Source organism: Schistocerca cancellata, chromosome 5 (assembly GCF_023864275.1).
Source record: "Schistocerca cancellata isolate TAMUIC-IGC-003103 chromosome 5, iqSchCanc2.1, whole genome shotgun sequence".
NCBI lineage: Eukaryota > Metazoa > Arthropoda > Insecta > Orthoptera > Acrididae > Schistocerca > Schistocerca cancellata.
The window spans coordinates 37676199-37693388 of NC_064630.1; the positions used below are offsets into that span (position 1 = coordinate 37676199).

The window sequence follows — 17190 nt, forward strand, 5'->3', positions numbered from 1 at the left end:
CTCTAAGCCTGGTACCTCATATTAAATGTAAGATATTTTACAAAATCTGTGTCGTCATGTGAACGTCATGTAATATACACTCCTGGAAATGGAAAAAAGAACACATTGACACCGGTGTGTCAGACCCACCATACTTGCTCCGGACACTGCGAGAGGGCTGTACAAGCAATGATCACACGCACGGCACAGCGGACACACCAGGAACCGCGGTGTTGGCCGTCGAATGGCGCTAGCTGCGCAGCATTTGTGCACCGCCGCCGTCAGTGTCAGCCAGTTTGCCGTGGCATACGGAGCTCCATCGCAGTCTTTAACACTGGTAGCATGCCGCGACAGCGTGGACGTGAACCGTATGTGCAGTTGACGGACTTTGAGCGAGGGCGTATAGTGGGCATGCGGGAGGCCGGGTGGACGTACCGCCGAATTGCTCAACACGTGGGGCGTGAGGTCTCCACAGTACATCGATGTTGTCGCCAGTGGTCGGCGGAAGGTGCACGTGCCCGTCGACCTGGGACCGGACCGCAGCGACACACGGATGCACGCCAAGACCGCAGGATCCTACGCAGTGCCGTAGGGGACCGCACCGCCACTTCCCAGCAAATTAGGGACACTGTTGCTCCTGGGGTATCGGCGAGGACCATTCGCAACCGTCTCCATGAAACTGGGCTACGGTCCCGCACACCGTTAGGCCGCCTTCCGCTCACGCCCCAACATCGTGCAGCCCGCCTCCAGTGGTGTCGCGACAGGCGTGAATGGAGGGACGAATGGAGACGTGTCGTCTTCAGCGATGAGAGTCGCTTCTGCCTTGGTGCCAATGATGGTCGTATGCGTGTTTGGCGCCGTGCAGGTGAGCGCCACAATCAGGACTGCATACGACCGAGACACACGGGGCCAACACCCGGCATCATGGTGTGGGGAGCGATCTCCTACACTGGCCGTACACCACTGGTGATCGTCGAGGGGACACTGAATAGTGCACGGTACATCCAAACCGTCATCGAACCCATCGTTCTACCATTCCTAGACCGGCAAGGGAACTTGCTGTTCCAACAGGACAATGCACGTCCGCATGTATCCCGTGCCACCCAACGTGCGCTAGAAGGTGTAAGTCAACTACCCTGGCCAGCAAGAACTCCGGATCTGTCCCCCATTGAGCATGTTTGGGACTGGATGAAGCGTCGTCTCACGCAGTCTGCGCGTCCAGCACGAACGCTGGTCCAACTGAGGCGCCAGGTGGAAATGGCATGGCAAGCCGTTCCACAGGACTACATCCAGCATCTCTACGATCGTCTCCATGGGAGAATAGCAGCCTGCATTGCTGCGAAAGGTGGATATACACTGTACTAGTGCCGACATTGTGCATGCTCTGTTGGCTGTGTCTATGTGCCTGTGGTTCTGTCAGTGTGATCATGTGATGTATCTGACCCCAGGAATGTGTCAATAAAGTTTCCCTTTCCTGGGACAATGAATTCACGGTGTTCTTATTTCAATTTCCAGGAGTGTATATAAATGACCTAGTAGATAGTGTCGGAAGTTCCATGCGGCTTTTCGCGGATGATGCTGTAATATACAGAGAAGTTGCAGCATTAGAAAATTGTAGCGAAATGCAGGAAGATCTGCAGCGGATAGGCTCTTGGTGCAGGGAGTGGCAACTGACCCTTAACATAGACAAATGTAATGTATTGCGAATACATAGAAAGAAGGATCCTTTATTCTATGATTATATGATAGCAGAACAAACACTGGTAGCAGTTACTTCTGTAAAATATCTGGGAGTATGCGTGCGGAACGATTTGAAGTGGAATGATCATATAAAATTAATTGTTGGTAAGGCGGGTACCAGGTTGAGATTCATTGGGAGAGTCCTTAGAAAATGTAGTCCATCAACAAAGGAAGTGGCTTACAAAACACTCGTTCGACCTATACTTGAGTATTGCGCATCAGTGTGGGATCCGTACCAGATCGGGTTGACGGAGGAGATAGAGAAGATCCAAAGAAGAGCGGCGCGTTTCGTCACAGGGTTATTTGGTAACCGTGATAGCGTTACGGAGATGTTTAACAAACTCAAGTGGCAGACTCTGCAAGAGAGGCGCTCTGCATCGCGGTGTAGCTTGCTCGCCAGGTTTCGAGAGGGTGCGTTTCTGGATGAGGTATCGAATATATTGCTTCCCCCTACTTATACCTCCCGAGGAGATTACGAATGTAAAATTAGAGAGATCAGAGCGCGCACAGAGGCTTTCAGACAGTCGTTCTTCCCGCGAAGCATACGCGACTGGAACAGGAAAGGGAGGTAATGACAGTGGCACGTAGAGTGCCCTCCGCCACACACCGTTGGGTGGCTTGCGGAGTATAAATGTAGATGTAGATGTAGATGGATGTTTATGTATACGCGTCTTTCGTTAAACCAATTTCCGGCGGTGGTGGTACGGCCACACTACTACGCGATGGTATCTAACCAACGGATATTCAGTTTTTGCCATCAGCGAGAGGCATTGCGCTCAGCATCGGCGCAGTCCGTCTAGTGAATCTGTATGCCCCGTCTGGTACTTCGAAGCGTCGAGAGCGAACACTGTATTACTCCACTGAGGTAGCTCCATTGTTTCAAGGCGCTACAGAGCACCTGGTGGTGGGCGGGGACTTTAACAGTGTCTTACGCCCTGAGGATCAGATCCCTCACCATGTCCCATGTCCAGCCCTACATGCTATGGTCAGAGATCTCGCTTTGCATGATACATCGTCGCTAAACTATGGTGACCGCCGCGGATATACACACTCCACCAGCCACTCGGCCAGCAGTTGGACTGGACTAATGTCTCCCGAGGTCTTCGGGCAGCAACTGTCAGTGCTGAGCTGTGGCCCACTGCATTCAGAGACCATCAGGCCTTCATCTGCACCGTGACGCTGCCACGACAACAGACGAGCCGTAGTAGAGGACCTTGGACTCTTAACATTCTCCGGGAAGAGGCTTGCCGTACAGCCGTCACTGAAACTTGGCACAAATACTTGGCAGGGTTATCGAATGATGTTTAAGCAACAGAGATGTGTTTGGGACTCTTGCTGTTCATAGTGTATTTGCCTCGTAAAACTAGCACTCGGTGTAGAATGTATACAGAGGATATGAAATGCAGACTGGAAGTGACAAGAAAAGTGTTTCTGAAAAAGAGAAAATTGGTAACATAGAATATAGATTTATTTTCTGAAAGTATTGGTATGGAGTACTGGTAAACAGTTTAGACACGAAAACAAAATAAACTTCTGAAATGCGTTGCCACAGAAGAATGCTGTAGATTAGATAGGTATATACCGTAACCAATGAGGAGATACTGAATAGACTTGGAGAGAAAAGAAATCTGTGGCTAAACTTGATTAGACCATGTTGATACATGTTGAGAGACATCGAGGGATCACCAACTTAGAGCTGGAATGAAGTGCTGACGGTAAAAATCGTAGAGGGAGAGCAAAAGATGAATAGAGTAAACGGATTCACAATAATGTAGGTTACAGTATTTATTCGGAGCTGACGAGACTTGCACAGGAAGTAGCATGGAGTGCTGCATCAAACAAGTATTCGGACTCGAGAGCACAACAACACGAAGAATGACACACAATGGTTAGATGTTTATTTCCCCTGCGGGAGCGCCTCACATAGATGTTGAAAAACATTAACTGACATACACCAAACATCCCCCGAAAGACTACATATAATGACTGAACAGTCAGAGGATTCCAGGACTGTGGATGGAATAAAAGCAGCCGTAATACAGCATGTCGTACAGTGAGAGGTACCCTCCGCTACGCACTTAACCGTGCTTGCCAGAATGCAGATGTAGATGGAGGTGAACAGACATTTCTCTACACGAAGTCTTACCAAGAAAAGATAAATATTTTTCACCTATATCCTATATGCTGTGGTAAGACGCTGAATATATTTTACATAAATATCAGCCAACGCTACGACATGTAGGAAGCCATTCATCCATCACTCTATCAGTGATTTTTGTAGGGAGAACTCTCAATATGTCGACAATAAAACTTTTCTATGCAACGAATACTATCCTTATGTGACGGGGAAAACTGTTCATGTCACACGCTCAGTTGTCTGTCATGTAGTCACTTTGTATGCACACAGCTGCCCTACCTGCAGCACGTTTCAATCAATGTAAAAATCATATTTACCATTTAATATAGTACTTCAAATCACATACAGACTCTAAGTGAAATGATCTGAACTTAACCAATAAAGTCCGGGATTCAAGTTGCGTAGACAGCAATCCATGGTGTCACACTCTGCAGCTACGTTTCAGTCACGAAGTAAAAATCCTCTATTTCAAATTCGTCACACAACGATGAAACCGCCATGTTCAGGTAAAGAACCAAAAACATTCAATTTTGAAATTAATTGAAGTTAACCTAATAAAACAAGACAAAGCCACTTGCTACAATGTGAATAAAAATATATCATAACGCTAAATAAATTTAGAATTATTCAAAATTCAAATTTACAGGACTAAAAACTGAAAAATTTCAACGCTTCCCTACATCGAAATCCGGCCGTAACCTCCAAGATGACCTGAACGACTTCCTAGCTCTCATCCCCGTTGACGAAATCGTCAACATCGTTCTCAACTACGTCGCCAACGATGCTGAGGTGCAGGCCGCCCTCCAGTACCTCATGTCTGACGAGTTCGAGAGCATCGTCGTCTACGTCGACCAGCAGCCCGAGCTGTACGATGTAAGCAATGCTCCATTAGACACTTCATATACCTATGAGATGTTACATCACGCAGGTTCTCACTGCTCTGTTTTTTCCACAGCTGCTCAACTTCCTCGAGTCCTCAGGCCTTGACCCCTACGGCTTCCTCAACACCATCCACGACTACCTGGGCATTCCTCCGATTTTGAAACCCGCCAGCCGAATGAGGAGGAGCAGCAGGAGCCTCAAGTCCATGCTCGATGAGATCCTCGCCATCCTCCCAGTCGACGAGCTGAAGGCTCTCTACAACGAGAAGCTGGAGAGCAGCCCTGACTTTGCTGAACTCATCAACAGGCTCAGCTCGGACGAGTTCCACGTAAGTAGTTATCCTTTCATAGCTGTTGAATGGCTACGAGTGTCCAACATTTTTCTTTTATGTTACCTCCATACTTGACCTCTAACCAGAAATATGACGTTTCCAGCAACTGGTGTTGCGCGTTTTGGAGCTGGACGCTGTGCAGGACTTGATCCAGATGCTGAGGGACGCCGGTATCGATGTGGACGCCATCATGGACTTCTTCAGGAATCTCTTTGGTTGGGCTGATTCTGGCTCTTTGAAACTGAGTAAGAACTTTCTTTAAAAAGTCACCTTTTAACATGGCTTGTCATTTTGGATTTACATACGCCCACGCTTTTGGGAATATTTGCCAGACAATCGTATATTAGTATCCAAGACACTCATAAGTGGATTTGAAGACACTCTCCTAGTTTGCACAGAGAACGGACCTGCCATACGAAATTAGGAATTCACAGACTTTATTCCTGTACTTTAATCTATAACAGCCATACAAATTCATATCAAGTCTTGCTGTACATGTTCCATAGATCATTTCAATGATTACTTGAAGAAAATGATGTGGAACGAATCAGTTTAAAGGATATGTATACATGATTAGTGTTAACATTAAGCAACACATTATTATTTTTGTCCTCCTCTTAAAACTACACTTAATTTTCTATTGGTCACAATTTTTAAATAGAAATCCGTGAATGGACTAGAAGGAGTTGTCCAGGAGAAATGATTTTTAATCAGATTTATAAGTTGCTTCGCTACCAGTCTGATATTTTACGTTATTGGGGAGCAAACGCTTAAAAATATTTGGTGATGTATTTTGAGCCCCTTACTGAATCACTGACAGGTTTAACAATGGGCTATAAATGTCATTTTTCCTCCAGTGTTGTAGGCTTGTGTGTCACTGTTCTTATCAAATTGTAGTGGATTATTTACGACAGACTTCACAAGCGACTACATCTATTGTGATGCAGGTGTTAAAACGCCTATCTTCTTGAAAAGGTACCTACAAGATGTTCATGTGTCTACACCACATATTATTCTTACTGCTTGCTTCTGGGCGATCAACAATTTCTTTCTAAGTGATGAGTTACACCAGAAAATATCTCCATACATCAGTCAGTGGAAATATGCAAAATATGTCAGTAGGTTATAGTTTGTTTCCAAGATCAGCAGTTATACAAAGAGTAAAAGTAGCTGAGCTTAACTGTTGGAGAAGCTCGGTAGATGCTTTTTCCAGTTCAAGTTTTCGTCGATATATACATCCAGTAACTCCACTGTGTTTATTAGCTCATATGCTACATCAATTCTTGTGCGTCTATTTGTTGTACAGAACTGAATGTAGTGCTTTTTTTTTCAAAATTCAGGGTGGTTCTATTTTCAGAGAACTACAAAATAATCATTTGGAAAAATCATTTACCACCTCTTTTGTTGCTCTTTCTCTCTCTCTCTAATATGATTTATTGTAACTCTTGCATGGTCTTCAAAAAGTACTAGCTGTGCTCGTTGACTGTTACGTGGAAGTTCACTAACATATGAGGGTTGGAACTTTAATAGTGTCAGATATTTATTTATAACCCGTACAAAATAGATACGTGTTTCAAAGTTTTACAGACCTTCAAAGTAGTCACCAGCATTGTGTATAAACCATTGCCAGCGATGTGGAAGTCATAGGATACTCTTAGCGGTACCAATTGTGTTGAGAATTCGAGCAGCGCGGTCTATTGCCTGACGAAGTTGTAGCAGTTCTGAAGCGAATGCCGCGAAGCGTTTCCTTCAGTTTAGAAACCGAGTTCAACTTACGAGTGCTTAAGTCACGGGAGTTCAGTAGGTGGTATAGCACTTAGCAGCCCCATCATTCAAACAAGTCAGTAACAGCTTGCACTGTACGTGTTTGAGCATTGTCCTGCAAAAAGATGGTCAGGTCCTGCAGAAAGAGTCATCACTTCTGTCTCTACGCTGTTCAGTTTTGGAACACAAACTACGACCAGCTTATTGTTATGTGGCATTTGTCTTCAGTGGCAGCAAAAGCCATTAGTTGTAATTAAAATACACTCCTGGAAATGGAAAAAAGAACACATTGACACCGGTGTGTCAGACCCACCATACTTGCTCCGGACACTGCGAGAGGGCTGTACAAGCAATGATCACACGCACGGCACAGCGGACACACCAGGAACCGCGGTGTTGGCCGTCGAATGGCGCTAGCTGCGCAGCATTTGTGCACCGCCGCCGTCAGTGTCAGCCAGTTTGCCGTGGCATACGGAGCTCCATCGCAGTCTTTAACACTGGTAGCATGCCGCGACAGCGTGGACGTGAACCGTATGTGCAGTTGACGGACTTTGAGCGAGGGCGTATAGTGGGCATGCGGGAGGCCGGGTGGACGTACCGCCGAATTGCTCAACACGTGGGGCGTGAGGTCTCCACAGTACATCGATGTTGTCGCCAGTGGTCGGCGGAAGGTGCACGTGCCCGTCGACCTGGGACCGGACCGCAGCGACGAACGGATGCACGCCAAGACCGTAGGATCCTACGCAGTGCCGTAGGGGACCGCACCGCCACTTCCCAGCAAATTAGGGACACTGTTGCTCCTGGGGTATCGGCGAGGACCATTCGCAACCGTCTCCATGAAACTGGGCTACGGTCCCGCACACCGTTAGGCCGTCTTCCGCTCACGCCCCAACATCGTGCAGCCCGCCTCCAGTGGTGTCGCGACAGGCGTGAATGGAGGGACGAATGGAGACGTGTCGTCTTCAGCGATGAGAGTCGCTTCTGCCTTGGTGCCAATGATGGTCGTATGCGTGTTTGGCGCCGTGCAGGTGAGCGCCACAATCAGGACTGCATACGACCGAGGCACACAGGGCCAACACCCGGCATCATGGTGTGGGGAGCGATCTCCTACACTGGCCGTACACCACTGGTGATCGTCGAGGGGACACTGAATAGTGCACGGTACATCCAAACCGTCATCGAACCCATCGTTCTACCATTCCTAGACCGGCAAGGGAACTTGCTGTTCCAACAGGACAATGCACGTCCGCATGTATCCCGTGCCACCCAACGTGCTCTAGAAGGTGTAAGTCAACTACCCTGGCCAGCAAGATCTCCGGATCTGTCCCCCATTGAGCATGTTTGGGACTGGATGAAGCGTCGTCTCACGCGGTCTGCACGTCCAGCACGAACGCTGGTCCAACTGAGGCGCCAGGTGGAAATGGCATGGCAAGCCGTTCCACAGGACTACATCCAGCATCTCTACGATCGTCTCCATGGGAGAATAGCAGCCTGCATTGCTGCGAAAGGTGGATATACACTGTACTAGTGCCGACATTGTGCATGCTCTGTTGCCTGTGTCTATGTGCCTGTGGTTCTGTCAGTGTGATCATGTGATGTATCTGACCCCAGGAATGTGTCAATAAAGTTTCCCCTTCCTGGGACAATGAATTCACGGTGTTCTTATTTCAATTTCCAGGAGTGTATATTGAACTGATCAGATACCTGTTCTCTAAAGGTTATGTGGTTAATTACAAGTAACAACACTCAGCATGTCTTTATAGGACACATTGTCCCAGTGAAGAAGATCCAGCGCTTCCCAGCAAAAAGATCCAGCCACAACCTGCAGGATGACTTGAATGACTTCCTGGCCCTCATCCCCGTCGACGAAATCGTCAACATCGTCCTCAACTACGTCGCCAACAACGCTGAAGTGCAGGCCGCCCTCCAGTACCTCATGTCCGACGAGTTCGAGAGCATCGTCGTCTACGTCGACCAGCAGCCCGAGCTGTACGATGTAAGCAACGCTCCATTAGACACTTCATACACCTATGAGATGTTACATCACACAGGTTCTCACTGCTCCATTTTTTTCCTCTGCTGCTCAACTTCCTCGAGTCCTCAGGCCTTCACCCCTACGGCTTCCTCAACACCATCCACGACTTCCTGGGCATTCCTCAGATTTCTAAACCCGCTAGCCGAATGAGGAGGAGCAGCAGGAGCCTCAAGTCCATGCTCGATGAGATCCTCGCCATCCTCCCAGTCGACGAGCTGAAGGCTCTCTACAATGAGAAGCTGGAGACCAGCCCCGACTTTGCTGAACTCATCAACAGGCTCAGTTCGGACGAGTTACACGTGAGTAGTGACCCTTTCATAGCTATTGAATGGCTTCGATTGTGCCGCCGTTTTTTTTTTTGTATTGCCTCTGTACGTGATCTGTAAATGTAAATATGACCTTTCCAGCAACTGGTGTTGCGCGTTTTGGAGCTGGACGATGTGCAGGACTTGATCCAGATGCTGAGGGACGCCGGTATCGATGTGGACGCCATTATGGACTTCTTCAGGAAGATCTTCGGCTGGACGTTTTAAAGCCACCGAGTCTTCCTCCACTCTCACCTGCGACCTGATAATATAAGCACATTTTCCAGTCCCCGGTTTTGATGTAATCAATGCGTAAAAAAATAAACCTCTGTGCTAAAAGTTAATTGTGATACTTTTTGTGAAACTCTGTGAGTCTGAAACCTCTTTCAATACCAAGTAATTTTAGGCTGTCTCGTAAGACAAATGTTTTTCGACCATTTCAGAACAAAACGTAGGCCAGATTTTGAAATCATTGCTTGCATTTTCTTTCCACCTAGTCCTAAGTGTGTTGCACATCAGTATTGACTTATTTGTTGTAAACAGTTTTAATAATGTTTCTGCCTTACTTTCAGATGCCGATATGTGATACCTCTTCCCACTCACTCACTTTCATATTCTGTGGTCTTTTTCCTTTTCTGTGACAACTCTTGAGCTGATGTGTCTTTAGAGAAAGACCTCTAAGTATATATCTATGTAGCCGCTTAAATTCCATTACTTGTTACACGATGACTCTTATGCATGGTGCGGTGGATGGATGTTTAGGTACCTGTGGTGATATTTCATTTATTGTCTTATTTGAAGGTAAATATCAGTTAAAATGTTGATCTGGCTACCATAGTTCCGCTGCAGGAACTGGAAATGGAATACCCTTAGTTTCATGTGATTTTTGAACATACTTATTTAATGAGTTATGCTACTATGGGGTCCAAAGTAAAGTTTGAAGTACTGTATTCTGAAATATCACGTTTACGAAGATTTAACAGATCTAATAGTCTTGTTTCGTAAATAATTGCTTCTGAGATGTATACTTCAAGTTTTAAATAACATTAACCTGTTGTTAACGTTAACAGAATCACTGTGAATGGATTCATGCAGTACTGTAATAAGTGCTGAAAATAATTTCTCTGTCAAGGCATTAACCACTTCAAACGATTGATTGGTATATAGTCAAGGGCATTAAAAGTTAGCCTTTTCGAGACTTGACCAATAAAAGGAACGAATCGATCTTTAAAAATTTCCACAGTCCGTAAAAACAGTTAATGGAAAGAGGGTGAAGCTTCCTGAATTTGGACGTTCCATGCCATCTGACATTTTGAGGTAGTAGAATATTAACGCGTGTAGGCAACAACTGGCTCTCGGTAACACTCACTGTCTGCACATCACAGTAGGAAGATGACGATAATTACAAGTAAATGATTACTAATAGTGGAGCACTACTGACACGGACACAAGGTTCTTTTGTCAATTTAATTATAGGAAATTACTACTGTTAAAATAGTTATGAAGTAATAGTATCTTTTGTACTGATTATTATTTGCATTCTCAAGGAATATCCACTACCCTATATTATTTAGCTCCAATGGAATATGTGGTATCTGGAGCTATTCTAGTTTGAATAATTGTAGCCAGTTGCCTATTTTTTTGGCTGTTATTGTAATATGACATTTAAATTTGGCTCAACAATGAGCATGGGGACCCAGAAACCAATTTATCGGTAGATTCAGGCCGTGGCTGAACAGTTCAGTCACAACCCAGAATGAAAAACACTGTTAATTGCATTACACATGAAACTGCAATTAAAAGGATGTTTTAAGTGATGCTTTAACCGTCCATTCATGAAAAATATGTGGAATATTTCAAAACTTACGCTTACAAAATATTTACGAACGTTACAACTCTACAAAGTTTGTCAACGCTTGTTAAGGAAAATAATAGTGCTTCAGTTCAGTAAAGCAGGATACTCGGATTCATTGTAGCACTTGCGACAGGACCCTGATCCCTAAGGATCAAATACGGTGGCTGTACACAAAGTTCACACAACGCAAAATTATTACTGAAAACTAAACCTTATATCTGGGCCGGCATCTCGTGGTCGTGCGGTATCGTTCGCGCTTCCCACGCCCGGGTTCCCGGGTTCGATTCCCGGCGGGGTCAGGGATTTTCTCTGCCTCGTGATGTGTGTGATGTCCTTAGGTTAGTTAGGTTTAAGTAGTTCTAAGTTCTAGGGGACTGATGAGCTAAGATGTTAAGTCCCATAGTGCTCAGAGCCATTTGAACCTTATATCTGGTCCACACAATTATACAGCACTCAACTGCTAATGTGACATCAAGGTGATGGCAGCGTCGATCTGCTGTGTTATTAAACAAAGGGCGGCGAAAGTATGCATGGCTCTTCCTGTCTGACGAGCTCTGAAAATTCTCTTCTCAGCGTCAGATTTTCATAGTAAAGAGCAATGCCATAAATAATAAGCCGCATTACTTGCGTATCAGAGACCGTATTTTGGTTCTTCTCGCTCTTTCAGTTTTACGAGATGCGCACGCATTTCTTGCTAGCCACCACCACATACGGGACTTGCAGTTCGACCGCCAGGTCCACATCTTCGATTCACGCCTAGCCAGTTCCATTGCGGAGGGACTTCCCCTTAAGTTTTACATGGTTACGAACCTGCTTTCCCTAAGCATCAATCAGTAGCATATAACATTTTCATTCTTTTACAGCACATTACTTTGACATTGCATCCATATATTAATTACAATTACATAAATTATTATAAATATATAATAAAACATTTACATGGATGTCACATCAAAGAGCATAGTTACACATAAATCACATTAAATAAAAACAGAAAAAGAAGTTAGATAAGATCATTACATGTACTATGGACAATAGTGTTGCTACTTGTCCCTCAAGAACAATATATTTTATTGGCTCCATAGCCTTTCTCGTTTTCCACGCACAAGTGATTTTAAGTATGCATCCATTAAGATGATCAGTAACAGCTTGCACTGTACGTGCTTGAGCATTGTCCCGCAAAATGATGGTGAGGTCCTACAGAAAGTGTCATCACTTCTGCCTCTATGCTGTTCATTTTTGGAACACGACCTACGACCAGCTTAGAGAAAGAAGTGATGACACTTTCTGCAAGAGTGAATTTTTCACTCTGCAGCGGAGTGAGCGCTGATATGAGATTTCCTGGCACGTTGTAAATGTGTGTCGGACTAGGACTCGAACGCGGGGCCTTTGCCTTTCGCCGGAAAGTGCTTTACCAGCTGAGCTACCCAACTACGACTCACGACCCGGGTAGTCAGGGCAGCTCAGTCATGCTTCGTAAAGGTCCCGGGTTCGAGACCTAGTCCGGCAGACATTTTTAATCTGTCAGGAAATCTCATATCAATGCGTTCTCCACTGCAGAGTGAAATATTCATTATGGAGTACTACGTCCCATAAGAACATGGGACATATCTATTTAGAATCTCAGTACATGAGCATTTAAAATCCAGGAAAGAACTTAGTGTAATATGTTACGCTTTAATGGTTCTTCAAAGCTACTCTCAGCACGAGATGAGTCTGGAGATGACAACGTCCCTAAGGATTCTCAAATCTGTCATTTATGTTTCAAGTGGACAGCATTGCTGCCCACACCGCACTCTGAATTACATTCTGTTGAAGAAATTTGTGGAAGCGACAAACCATGTGTGGCTAGTCGGCAGATACTAAACAAGCGCTTGTACCTCTTGCACGTGCGTGACGCATAGGACGGCCGCATATCCAGTGGCGAAAGGATCTGAAGTCTGGGAGCGACAGCGTTGTATTTCGGTGCATAAGAATCAGGGGAGTAAAGTACACGGCGTCTCAGCAGCAAGAAAGCTATAAACTTTAAATAATACGACAAAAACGTAGAACCACAAACGCTACAAACAAAACTGACGAATCATTTTAAAACTCTCGAGAAAGCCTAGAATTTCGATGAAAAATTCTTTCAGTTGCTGTACTTGAACAAAGGCATCTACATCTACATTTATACTCCGCAAGCCACCCAACGGTGTGTGGCGGAGGGCACTTAACGTGCCACTGTCGTTACCTCCCTTTCCTGTTCCAGTCGCATATGGTTCACGGGAAGAACGACTGCCGGAAAGCCTCCGTCCGCGCTCGAATGTCTCTAATTTTACATTCACGATCTCCTCGGGAGGTATAAGTAGGGGAAAGCAATATATTCGATACCTCATCCAGAAACGCACCCTCTCGAAACCTGGACAGCAAGCTACACCGCGATGCAGAGCGCCTCTCTTGCAGAGTCTGACACATGAGTTTGCTGAACATCTCCGTAACGCTATCACGCTTACCAAATAACCCTGTGACGAAACGCGCTGCTCTTCTTTGGATCTTCTCTATCTCCTACGTCAACCCGACCTGGTACGGGTCCCAACTGATGAGCAATACTCAAGTATAGGTCGAACGAGTGTTTTGTAAGCCACCTCCTTTGTTGATGGACTACATTTTCTAAGGACTTTCCCAATGAATCACAACCTGGCACCCGCCTTACCAACAATTAATTTTATATGATCATTCCACTTCAAATCGTTCCGCACGCATACTCCCAGATATTTTACAGAAGTAACTGCTACCAGTGTTTGTTCCGCTATCATATAATCATACAGTAAAGGATCCTTCTTTCTATTTATTCGCAATACATTACATTTGTCTATATTAAGGGTCAGTTGCCACTCCCTGCACCAAGAGCCTATCCGCTGCAGATCTTCCTGCATTTCGCTGCAATTTTCTAACGCTGCAACTTCTCTGTATACTACAGCATCATCCGCGAAAAGCCGCATGGGACTTCCGACACTATCTACTAGGTCATTTATATATATTGTGAAAAGCAATGGTCCCATAACACTCCCCTGTGGCACGCCAGAGGTTACTTTAACGTCTATAGACGTCTCTCCATTGACTATATATGACGGTATTATCTGTTCCCGAAAGAACAGTTACCGTGGATGACCATGTAGCTTTGCTAGAAATGAAATGATAATTAAATGGACACCCTAGCTGCAAGCAGGCGTTGATATACTTCATTGGGGACATGTTGAAAATGTGTGCCCCGACCGGGACTCGAACCCGGGATCTCCTGCTTACATGGCAGACGCTCTATCCATCTGAGCCACCGCGGGCACAGAGGCTAGTGCGTCTGCAGGGACTTATCCCTTGCACGCTCCTCGTGAGATCCACATTCCCAGCATGTCCACACCACTACATTCGTAGTGCGCCTAATAGGTGTTTGCCCATCATACTCATTACTCGTGGCACCCCGCGGTGGTTCAGATGGAACAGCGTCTGCCATGTAAGCAGGAGATCCCGGGTTCGAGTCCCGGTCGGGGCACACATTTTCAACATGTCCCCAATGAAGTATATCAACGCCTGCTTGCAGCTAGGGTGTCCATTTAATTATCATTTCATTTCTAGCAAAGCTGCATGGTCATCCACGGTAACTGTTCTTTCGGGAACAGATACTACCGTCATATATAGTTAAAAATATGGCTTCCCGGCCATTGACCTTCTTGTGCGAACGCACACGCTATGCCCGAACTCGTACGGGACTTGTTAGATTAATCTGCCATGAGTAATGAGTATGATGGGCAAAAATCTATTAGGCGCACTACGAATGTAGTGGTGTGGACGTGTTGGGAATGTGGATCTCACGGGGAACGTGCAAGGGATAAGTCCCTGCAGACGCACTATCCTCTGTGCGCGCGGTGGCTCAAATGGATAGTGTCTGCCATGTAAGCAGGAGATCGTGGGTTCGAGTCCCGATCGGAGGCACACATTTTCAACATGTCCCCAATGAAGTATATCAACGCCTGCTTGCAGCTAGGGTGTCCATTTAATTATCATTTCATCTCTCCATTGAGAACAACATGCTGTGTTCTCTTTGCAAAAAACTCTTCAATCCAGCCACACAACTGGCCTGATATTCCGTAGGCTCTTACTTTGTTTATCAGGCGACAGTACGGAACTGTATCGAACGCCTTCCGGAAGTCAAGGAAAATGGCATCTACCTGGGAGACTGTATCTAATATTTTCTGAGTCTCATGAACGAATAAAGCGAGTTGGGTCTCACACGATCGCTGTTTCCGGAATCCATGTTGATTCCTACAGAGTAGATTCTGGGTTTCCAGAAACGACATGATACGCGAGCAAAAAACATGTTCTAAAATTCTACAACAGATCGACGTCAGAGATATAGGTCTATAGTTTTGCGCATCTGCTCGACGACCCTTCTTGAAGACTAGGACTACCTGTGCTCTTTTCCAATCATTTGGAACCTTCCGTTCCTCTAGAGACTTGCGGTACATGGCTGTTAGAAGGGGGGCAAGTTCTTTCACGTACTCTGTGTAGAATCGAACTGGTATCCCGTCAGGTCCAGTGGACTTTCCTCTGCTGAGTGATTCCAGTTGCTTTTCTATTCCTTGGACACTTATTTCGATGCCAGCCATTTTTTCGTTTGTGCGAGGATTTAGAGAAGGAACTGCAGTGCGGTCTTCCTCTGTGAAACAGCTTTGGAAAAAGGTGTTTAGTATTTCAGCTTTACGCGTGTCATCCTCTGCTTCAATGCCATCATCATCATCCCGGAGTGTCTGGATATGCTGTTTCGAGCCACTTACTGATTTAACGTAAGACAAGAACTTCCTAGGATGGCTGACATGTACTCATGATACACTTGTAATAATCCTGTGATATGTGTCAATGTTGTGTTAAATGCACGTGTGAAGTGACGCAAAATGCAGGTGATTCTGCCTCAGTGTAATACGGTTCCACACTCAGGTGTAGGCACTGTGAAAGGTTCAGCAGCCTCTGCTGCTTTGATTTGGTAGCCTTGCCAGTGACCACTACCACCGCTTCATCCACACTCTACAGCTGACTTTGTCGCAGGTGGGTGACTGGACGCACACAGGGGAGGTGCTGGCCGCCGCATCTTAGTTGCCAGTTGCCCCCAAAGAGTGTGACTAACCATCTGCATTGTGTGTCGTCGATTAATTGTGGAAGGCAGTAATCCTCTGACTTTTCTTAAGATTCGTCCTACTGTTGACAAGCACCTATAATCCCATTCAACATGTTCCTCTAATGTTAGCCAGGCAAACTGTCCAGGTGAAAGTTAATGTATTTTGTCCCAATGATAGTCACCCAGTATAAGAATTTTGAGTCATATTATTTACTCTTATTTCCAATGGTTCAATACATGTATAGCCTTCGACATAAAATCTTCCCACTGGCCGGCCGCCATGGAGACTAAGTCCGAGTCTTCACTTAAGGCTCCAATAAAACGGATCGCCCCTCAGTCCAGCCATCTGTACGATCTGGCAATACTGTGGGATACAGAAATGTGTGGAAGAAGTGTTGTCTTCCTCTCGTTCCTCCACAGTGACGTATCCGCTCGTGGTCCACGATCCCAGACGGGGTCTTTCGGCTATTAACGCAGTACGATCATTAAAAGTCAGCCTGCGGTGGCGACGGTTTTCGTGCCTCCAGGTGAGCAACGTGCTGGGGCAGGAAGTGTTTACATCGGTGCGGTGAGTAGCGAGCATACCTTGGCTGTAATTGTGACATCTCCCGGGCAGACTAAAACGGATGAATGGCTCAAACTGACAGAAAAGGTACTCTGAAATGAAACTTCCTGGCAGATTAAAACTGTGTGCCGGACCGAGACTCGAACTCGGGACCTTTGCCTTTCGCGGGCAAGTGCTCTACCAACTGAGCTACCCAAGCACGACTCCCGCCCCGTCCTCACAGTTTACTTCTGCCAGTATCTCGTCTCCTACCTTCCAAACTTTACAGAAGCTCTTCTGCAAACCTTCTGCAAGAAGTAAAGCTGTGAGGGCGGGGCGTAAGTCGTGTTTGGGTAGCTCAGTTGGTAGAGCACTTGCCTGCGAAAGGCAAAGGTCCCGCGTTCGAGTCCCAGTCCGGCACACAGTTTTAATCTGCCAGGAAGTTTCATATCAGCGCACACTCCGCTGC

General features: G+C 45.9%; 1 protein-coding gene and 1 non-coding gene across 2 annotated transcripts; one reads left to right on the forward strand and one right to left on the reverse strand.

Moving 5' to 3' along the window:
* Positions 1–223: 223 nt before the first annotated feature.
* Positions 224–9401, forward strand: LOC126188354 (uncharacterized). Its single transcript, XM_049929952.1, has 7 exons — positions 224–347; positions 4503–4729; positions 4812–5066; positions 5173–5314; positions 8597–8822; positions 8885–9167; positions 9276–9401. The coding sequence occupies exons 1-7, from the start codon at positions 224–226 to the stop codon at positions 9399–9401; spliced, it is 1383 nt and encodes a 460-aa protein (XP_049785909.1).
* Positions 9402–14274: 4873 nt separating this feature from the next.
* On the reverse strand, positions 14275–14349 carry Trnat-ugu (transfer RNA threonine (anticodon UGU)). Its single transcript has one exon. It is a non-coding gene; the product is annotated as a tRNA-Thr (tRNA).
* Between the last annotated feature and the right edge of the window lie 2841 nt (positions 14350–17190).

What these genes read in the sequence shown, in the direction of transcription:
- LOC126188354 (XM_049929952.1), top strand. Translation starts at nt 224, where the DNA reads ATGGCGCTAGCTGCGCAGCATTTGTGCACCGCCGCCGTCAGTGTCAGC. An exon ending in TCAGCTCGGACGAGTTCCAC is followed by an intron (nt 5,067 to 5,172) that starts GTAAGTAGTTAT and finishes TGACGTTTCCAG; the next exon opens with CAACTGGTGTTGCGCGTTTT. An exon ending in TTCTGGCTCTTTGAAACTGA is followed by an intron (nt 5,315 to 8,596) that starts GTAAGAACTTTC and finishes ATGTCTTTATAG; the next exon opens with GACACATTGTCCCAGTGAAG.